Source organism: Pygocentrus nattereri, chromosome 4, assembly GCF_015220715.1.
Source record: "Pygocentrus nattereri isolate fPygNat1 chromosome 4, fPygNat1.pri, whole genome shotgun sequence".
In the NCBI taxonomy this organism is placed as follows: domain Eukaryota; kingdom Metazoa; phylum Chordata; class Actinopteri; order Characiformes; family Serrasalmidae; genus Pygocentrus; species Pygocentrus nattereri.
The window spans coordinates 50759484-50769483 of record NC_051214.1 but is presented as its reverse complement, the minus strand read 5'-3'; the positions used below and the strand labels follow the sequence as shown (position 1 = coordinate 50769483).

The 10000-nt window shown below is 36.2% G+C and overlaps 1 protein-coding gene across 1 annotated transcript in view; it reads right to left on the bottom strand.

Moving 5' to 3' along the window:
• The window catches only part of LOC108413876 (homeobox protein Meis2-like), an 18165-nt gene that overhangs the window by 7367 nt on the left and 798 nt on the right, over positions 1-10000 (bottom strand). The window contains exons 2-7 of the mRNA XM_037538125.1: positions 8532-8731; positions 5501-5645; positions 4959-5009; positions 4739-4789; positions 4510-4650; positions 967-1081 (exon numbers count right to left, since the gene is read on the bottom strand). Coding sequence (XP_037394022.1) covers positions 967-1081; positions 4510-4650; positions 4739-4789; positions 4959-5009; positions 5501-5645; positions 8532-8731 — 703 coding nt within the window. The remainder of the gene's footprint in view (positions 1-966; positions 1082-4509; positions 4651-4738; positions 4790-4958; positions 5010-5500; positions 5646-8531; positions 8732-10000) is intronic.

Sequence of the window (10000 nt, the reverse complement as noted above, 5' to 3'; positions counted from 1 at the left end):
GCCGGCCCATTGATGCCTGATGGGCTTCAGGGCCAAAGAGGCCTGAAGGGCTATTTTTACTGAGATCATCAGCCGCACTGCAACAACAACAAGCCCTTAACATGCTTCCTCCAGCGAGTCTCGGCACAGACGAGTGACAAATATGAGCTAATGATGGTTTTCCAGACTGCTGAACGCTCCCAAATCAGGGCTTGGCCTTTTCAGTGAATGTGTGCAAGTGGGAAAGTTACACCAAAAAACCTAATGAAATAAAAATGCTGATATTTTGACTTTGAAAAGTTTTCTGTAGCCTTTGTCGTATGGACCCATGAACTCTCCAGTAACAATTTGCATGCTTAAATGTTTCTTTGCATGGTGAAATAGTTCTTCAGATTGATGGACAAGCATGACATATTAACACTAGAAGGACCCCTTTTTGGGTGCTATATAAACCATGTTCAAAACAATTCTATACAAAACCAAATACAGCACATTCTCCATCTGAAGAACCCCATGCCAATAACTCTTTAAGGACGCACGTGTTTCTTTGAGTGATCATGGTTACATGTAGAGACCCAGTCTTTACTAAAGCACCCTTGAAGAACCTTTTTGAAAGTGAAGAACAGAGGTCTTGGTGGTGAATCCACTTCTTTTTTGAGACAGGTTCCATACAGCACCAGAAAGAGTTCTGTTATTGTTATGATATCAAGCTAACGCTCTGCAGAACATTGCTAAGAAAACCACTTCACAGACATGAACAAGCAGGATCTACATGCATCCGGTTTTACAGAATAGACACAGCTGAACTATGTTGGTGTTTTAACAAGATTGAGCTAATAATTAGCTGGTACCAATGGAGGAAACAAAGGCCAGTGGATCAGAAGGCAAAGAAGGCAAAGCAACAGCCCCCTAATGATGACAGAAGCTGGAAAAATCATGGCTTTAGCAAGAAGAAGGTTTAGAAGGAAATGTGCAGGTTTTACTCACCGAGTTCACTGCTATTGTCTCCACTTTGTGAAGCGTGGCCCCCACTGGATGGCCCTGGTGTCCCGACTGAAGGAGTGGAGTGGGCATCATCTAAATCCCTCCAAGATGCTGGATTCTGGAAGAAAAACCAGCAAAATTGTCACAAAATCATGAAATAATGACCTACCTATTTGAGAAATGGTCCAAAATGAATCATGGAAGATTAGGTTCCTTCTCCTAGAAAGTTACTGCAAAGACAATGGTTCTGCATAGAACCAAGAACACTCAAACAACCATCTGCATGCTAAATGGTTCTTTGCCTATTGAAATTGTTCTTTAGATTGATGGAGAATGTGTTGTGTACAGTTCTATAGCACCAAAAAGAACCTTTTGAAAATGGTGCTATATAACACTAAATATAGCACTAAAATGGGCTGTTCTAAGAACCCTGCATAGAACCATCACATTCTCTATCAATTTGAAAAACCATTTCACCATGTAAAGTGTTTATGGTTCTATACAGAACCACCGTTTTTACTAAGGAAACTTTGAAGAACCAGCTTCAAAGATTTGGTTACAGCAACAACACACACTCTAGTTATGCTAATATTAAAGAAATCAGACCAGTATATCGCTGTTGTCAGAAGAAATCCTTGTATCTCCATTTTTGTCGTTTTTCAGTTTTTGACCGGATTTGAAAATGCCTGTTGTTCTTTACATTGTATGTTAATTTCATGAAGAATGGACTAACAGAAATTGGCCAAAATTACTTGGAAAGACGTCTGGTTCCATTGACTTACATTAAAAGCACAGCTGGTTTTTTCCTTCTCCTGTAAATTTACCCTTTCGGTGATACAAGGTTTTCTTCCGGCAACAGCGATATGCTGATTGCTTACATTCTTTGGGTTGAACCTTCCCAAAAATCCCAAAGATTTTTTAAAATATCAGAACCTCTTAAACTCTGTTTGCTGGTTTCCCAGACCTCGATTAAGTCTAGTCTTGGACTAAAAAGCATTTCCAGTGGTGATCCACTACTGACATTTAGCTTCCACTCATACCTACAGAACATAACTTAATAAGACGCCTAGATTTCAAAGAGTTACCATTCTGTCCTTTGCCAGAAGAACTACAAAACCACCAGCTGGACTCTAGCCTACAGTGGAGAAGGGTGGTGTAGAAACGCAGGAGCCTGAGCAGGACTGAAGAAAGGTCCAGAAGAAGCGTTCTCTCTGCCGTCTGAGTGTAAATAACACTAGTGAGCGGCAGATCTGCTTTATATCCACACACACACACACTCTCTCTCTCTCAGGTACTCAGACGGCTCAGGCTGAAGATAAACAGCAGGCCGGACCCTCCAGACCCTCAGCGTCAGCTGTTCGCCTGATGGCCAGAAGAATAAGCTCCAACAAACAATGCACACAATAAGCGAAAGAAGGCTCTTCACTGTTTACTCATTAGGACACAGCAGTTACTGTGTGTGCGCAGACGTTCGGACAACCTCTGTCCCTCTATCGCCTAATTCGCATCACTGTTTAGGGCAAGTTTCTAGTTTATATACAGCACCAGTCATACACTGTGGCCATTCACAATGTTTTACACATGAAAAAATACAAAGATTCAAATTATAGTATGAAAAAATGTAGAAACATGATTACAACAATAGATTTTAAAGAGAAGAAATTATAAATCAAATAAAAATGAAATCAGGATGGAGAAGTCCTGGGGGTCTGGAACTCCCTAATTAGCCTACTGGACCCCTAAATGTCTCAAAATCAAAATTCTCGGGGATCCTTGAAAACAAACTTGTTATGACGTCATGCTGTCCATTAGAAAAATAGATGCTGAATTACAGATTCAGTGAAGCTCATTTCTTATCTGCTTCACCCACAATCAGCTTCTGTCTTTGGTGTTCTTAACTACTTAGAGCTGCAGCACTGCTCTGCCTCAGGGTGGCGCTGTAGCAGACTGGTTCACCCAATTGATCCTGCATAGTCTAGAACAGAAGTCACTAATGGGTGGACTGCGGTCCAAATCCAGTCCTGTGATAAACTTTGCAATGCGCTGCGGCAGATCTGTGAATCTGAAACCTCGCAGTTTCCCACAGTTTCACAGGGTTTGGGGAAGAGTGGCTGTTCCTCATTTCTCACAGTGATGACAGAAGAGGAGATGAGTATGATCTCAGTTAATATGAGGAAAAGCACAAGAAAACAAACTAGAACAGAGACTTCACAGAAGAAGAACTGATTAAACAAACGTTTGATGCATTTGAAGCATCAAGGCTGCATCATTAAACCATTTACTCATTTATAGACCAGTGACGGCACCTTAAAGAGGAATTCCAACAATTTTTCCAATCATTTGTTGATTATAACATACAATCGGATCTATCTATCTATCTATCTATCTATCTATCTATCTATCTATCTGTCTGTCTGTCTGTCTGTCTGTCTGTCTGTCTGTCTGTCTGTCTGTCTGTCTGTCTGTCTGTCTATCTATCTATCTATCTATCTATCTATCTGTCTGTCTGTCTGTCTGTCTGTCTGTCTGTCTGTCTGTCTATCTATCTATCTATCTATCTATCTATCTATCTATCTATCTATCTATCTATCTATCTATCTATCTAAATCAGACTACACTGCTGTGTGTGAAGCTACTACACAGTGACTTTATGATTTGAGGTGGGTGTGTGTGTGTGTGTGTGTGTGTGTGTGTGTGTGTGTGTGTGTGTGTGTGTGTGTGTGTGTGTGTGTAGTCTAAACCCCACTATGAGTGTGTGTGAGGGTCACTAAAGCCCCCTTCAACGCACTAATCCCATCAGCTCTGAGACAATGCAACATTCACATGCAAATCTAACAGACATCATTAGGATGAATGGGAGGGGCACCTGCGCTGCTTCATCACCACCTTCATCATCTTCATTATCAGTACTACCATCACCATCTGCACCACCACCACCATCATCATCTTCATTATCAGTACTACCATCACTATCATCACCACCACCATCACCATCATCTTCATTATCAATACTATCATTCCTATCATCTCCATAATTATCATGTTCATCACATCTATCACCATCATCATCCTCACAATATCACCATCATTTTCATGACCCTTATCACCATCACCTGCTTCATCTTTATTATCAGCATTGTCAATAACTTAATCAACACCATCATCCTCATCACCACCACCACCACCTTCATCATCACCATCATCAGTATCATGACCACGATACTCATCATCATCCAACTTAAACTCAAAAAAACTCGGTGGTCATGAACTCAACTAGTAATAAAATAAACTTAAAATATAATAATAGTGAAAAAAGAGTGTTACACTTTCTGAAATGATATTGTTTTGTAGACAACAATGATAATAACGATTAACAATAATTTATTATTATTATTATTATTATTATTATAAACATTATAAATCTCAATATAAATAAATGGGCTCATGTTTTGAATGTGTAGTTTTACAGGACATCACCTGCTGATTTGACCCCAGGTCACTGTAAAAAGCTCCTTTCATTGTGACGTCAAAATGATGAAAACTCACCTCTGTTAGGTTCGTTGACCCTGACAGCTCCTCGAAGTCCGACTTGCAGCCGTCTCTGTCATCGATGACCAGGTCTATGGGCATCTTGCCCTTCAGACAGCTGATGTAGCGGTGGCAGAAATTATCACACAGCTCGTGCACCTGAACACATGCGCACGTGTTAACACCAGCTGACCACCGCAGCAGTTTGATCACAACTCATAACAGCTTCACGTGATATAGAGCCCACCTTCTCCAGTTCCAGCAGGTGGAACCGCAGCACCTGGATGGCCTGGATCATCTGGAGGAGGAAGAAACGCACGCGGGAGATGAAACCCGAGAAATAAAGGCGCTAAACTGTTGGCGCGTTTTAATTGGTGGTTTGACTGCTTTAATTGGGAGCGAAGTGAAAATGAAATAGATTTCAAATCAGCGCTGAAAGGCAAAGAGAAGTGGGATTAAAGCCTCACCAGGTTGTCCAGCTCGGGGTTGGAGGTGAATAAAGGCTTCTCCGCCCGGATCTACACGGAGGTAAACACAGGAGCTGCTGACTGACTGCATTTCCCAGCATTTCAAACAGAATAAACACGCAGTGCATTATTTGAAGCCACTGGGATTTTTGTGAGCTAAATCATCCAGAATTTGGCTCGTAATGATCATAAATCACGAGCTGGGCTTCGGTTTCACTCAACACCCAAAACAGACTTTCACGTGATAATTAACAATAGTGTTTAATTGTGAAGTCATTATTGCGCGCAAAAGAAAGCGTTTTTATATTAGTGTTATAATTCATTAGCGTTATATTATCATTATCATTAAAGCGATTATAAACGTCTGTGATCAATGTCTAAGGTGATATAAAAGCAGCGCACACATCAAAGACGTACCTCTACCTGTCTAATTTAGACTTTTTAATCTGCCCAGTTCTTGAAAAAGCATCGAGGGAAATAAAAGATTATACAATTTAAAGATATTTAAAGATATATATATATATATATATAGTTGTCGTTACCTGTTTGGCGAAGACAGCAATGTCCTCGTTGAAGGAGTTCGAGGAGCACACATCTCCTCCAGCTCCTGCTCCAGGATCTCTGGGCGTGCAGGTGGCCAACTCACACTTCTCAAACACCAGCGCCAGCAGAGGGAACAGCGGGTGACTGAACAGAGCAAAACATCTGCTCATAACGCATAATGACATCCAGCGTCATACCACAACATCTAACATCATATAACATCATCTAAAAACATATAACATCTAACATCATATAACATCATCTAAAATTATATAATAACATCTAAAAACATATAACATCATCTAAAATCATACAACATCTAACATCATATAACATCATCTAAAATCATATAACATCTAAAATCATATAACAACATCTAAAATTATATAATAACATCTAAAAACATATAACATCATCTAAAATCATACATCTAACATCATATAACATCATCTAAAATCATATAACATCTAAAATCATATAACAACATCTAAAATTATATAATAACATCTAAAAACATATAACATCTAAAATCATATAACAACATCTAAAATTATATAATAACATCTAAAAACATATAACATCATCTAAAATCATACAACATCATCTAAAATCATATAACATCTAACATCATATAACATCATCTAAAATCATATAACATCATCTAAAATCATATAACATCTAAAATCATATAACAACATCTAAAATTATATAATAACATCTAAAAACATATAACATCATCTAAAATCATACAACATCATCTAAAATCATATAACATCTAACATCATATAACATCATCTAAAATCATATAACATCGAACATCATATAACATCATCTAAAAACATATAACATCTAACATCATATAACATCATCTAAAAACATATAACATCTAACATCATATAACATCTAAAATCATATAACAACATCCAAAATTATTTAACATCTAAAATTATATAATAACATCCACAATTATATAATAACATCTAAAATCATATAATAACATCCACAACTATATAACATCATCTAAAATCATATAACATCTAAAATCATACAACATCATCTAAAATCATATAACATCTAACATCATATAACATCTAAAATCATATAACATCATCTAAAATCATATAATAACATCTAACATCATATAACATCTAAAATCATATAACAACATCCAAAATTATTTAACATCTAAAATTATATAATAACATCCAAAATTATATAATAACATCTAAAATCATATAACATCTAAAATCATATAACAACATCTAAAATGATATAATAACATCTAAAATCATATCATCTAATCACTTCTAACACCACATACACGAACATCTAACATCCCCTAACAACACTGAACATCACAGAATAACAACATCTATCAACAAACAATAACATCTAAAATTATATAACATCTATTGACGTGTAATGACATCTAATCCAAGACCAAATAATAACATCCTTCATCATAGAATAACATCCAGGATCAGACACTAACATGTAACATTATATAACACCTTACATAACAGTTTACAAAGCCATGTAATAACACATAACATCTGCTGCAGCAGAGGCGTTTGAGGATGACTACAGAGCACATCATAAAACTCTTCCTATGTGAGAAATATATCATCTTACTGTTATTAATGCTCATATTAACTTGTAACCAAACCTCAAACAGCAAAGAGCTGGAGGACAACCTCCTGAACTGTTGCTGTCCATACAAGTGAAGCGAGAGTTGAATCTACTGGTTGGATTAAACTTTTCAAATCCCAGACTTCACACACTAAAGCTCATTATTCCGTAGCTACAGGGACTTCAGTGCCAACTGTCTGAGCTGTTCTTGGGTTGTAGAAGTGTGTAATAAAACTCTGGGTCTGCTGGCAGGTCCTGGATATTTCAGGGCTTATAAACTGCTTGTCTGTTGCCTGACAAATTTCTTAAATAAACAAAAATACTCCAAATAATCCTGAATAAAACTACAACTTTAAATGAAAAACTAAGCAGGAACTGCAGCGCTCTCTCACAACGCCTCACCGGCTCTATCCATTCCATTCCATTGCTTCTAACCTGCAGTGGGCTCTAAAAATCAGAGACCCCACTGAACATCTGAGATTTTATCATGTGTGGAAATAAAAAATAGACCATTTTCATATTTTGAACGTTTTATTACATTACTGAAGGCCTCTGACTGCTTTTGGGTCTGAGCTCTAGTGCCACGCTGAACACTCGAACAGCTGTTGAGTGATTTTCAGTTCAATATTTTCTATTTTCCTGACGATAAACAGCGAATAACTTGTACTCAATGCTGTTTTTCTTTACAGCAAAAGGCAGACATACAGTAACACTAAAACATTTCCAAAATTCATCCTGCATTCCTCTAAATTTCTTATGCCAATAACATTTCATTTGTAATTAAATTGTATATTAAATTGCTAAATAGAAACATTTTTCAATTCTAAACGGAAAGAAAAAGTCAGGAGAAAAAGGTTTCCAAGCCTGGAGTTTAAAGACTTTAAACAAGCTTTGATCTCTGAGAGGGAGGAGAAGATCAAGCTGCTTCAGATCTGAAAACATCCACAGGGGTTTCTGTCCATCCTTCCACTGTGAGAAGACCACTCAGCACTGTGGGTCTGAAAGGACGTGTAGCTGATCAAGAAGAACCTCACTGACAAAAGCAGACAAGCTGGACAATGGACTGACCACCCCAGAGTCCAGACCTCAACATCCCTCAATGTGTTTGCTCACTTCAGAAAATGATCAACCAGCTTCTAAGACTGAACTGTGGAGGCGTGTCTGCAGGTTCTTTATGAAACTGAGAGCGAGTCTCCTGAAAAGACTGGACACTGTAATAAAGGTAAAGAGTGGACACACTGACCACTCAAACAGCCGTTGAGTAATTTTCACTTTAATGTTTTCTTCTATTCTCCTGACGCTAAACGGTGAATAACTTGCCCTCACTGGCTGTTTTTCTTTATTGGGCGCTCTACATTTGTGTCTGCGATTGATGATTAATTGATTCTTTTCCACACTGACCCATAGATGTGGTCTTTGTCCCTCTTCAGTGAGTCGTTGATGCCCGTGCCCATTCCTGTGCCCATAATGCCGTGTGGAGTGTGTGTGCCATAATGCCCCTGTGGGGGCGCGTGGTGCAGGTGACCCAGAGCTCGGGGGCCATGGGGGTCAGCATACAATCCCACTCCATCCACCCCACCGTACTGCCCCAAATCCTCATACTGCAATATAGAACCATATAGCATCATACAGCATTATAAACTTTAATATGATATACAATTTGGTTTAGTACAGTGATATAGCGTTATTATATTACTCCCTACAACACACTGGAGTACACAAATATTTCAGTAATAATATGAAAAAATAAATCATATAATAATAATAATAATAATAATAATAATAATAATAATACAAATATAGTGTAAACATAATAATGGACAATTATGACATACTATGCATGAGCTTATAATATAATATAATATAATATAATATAATATAATATAATATAATATAATATAATATAATATAATATAATATAATGTACAGTGCGACCATGATCAAATAGAATCAAATATGATCAAATGTTATAAAATAACATTTGGATTTGATGTTCTGATATAATACAGTTTAATAAGGTCTTAAAATGTACATACATTTATAATATACATTATAGTGTAATATAATATTGTTAAAAAAACATAGTATTGTATGATAAAGTCATGCAGCTTTGAAAAATAATTACATTATTGCTGCTATAAATTACATTCAGTTATGTATATTATTTCAATATAACAAAATATGGATTTAGAGTACAAAACATTATACCATTTACATATAATATAATATAATATAATGTAATGTAATGTAATGTAATGTAATATAATATAATATAATGTAATATAATATAATATAATATAATATAATATAATATAATATAATGTAATATAATATAATATAATATAATATAATATAATATAATATAATATAATATAATATAAAGCCTTTTGGTGTGAGTTGCAGCTCAGTGCTTTACAGACCAGTGAGAATATTTACCAGTAAGAGAAGAAACTATGAGTCTTCATTTAAAATCAGGACAAACACCAAAGAGCTGCGTTTTCCCCTGTTTATTAAAGGTGATCTGTGAGCCTGACTGTAACTGATCAAAGCTCAGCTCCACCTTTATGTATAATAACCAAAGCTACTGTAATCATACAGCAGCCTATAATATAATAGACATATAATTTATACGTAATATAGTATACAATATAGTATAATATGTAATATATAGTATATATTACACATATTCAATATCATACAGTCAATCAGTATCAGTCAAATGAAGTGTAATCTTACAGGATATAATGCTGTATTATAATATACATGTTGAATAATATGAGTAATATAGCATGGCTGTGTGGGGTAAATATTAATGCAGTGTAATAATATAATATAATATCATATAATACAGACTTATATAGATTGTATGT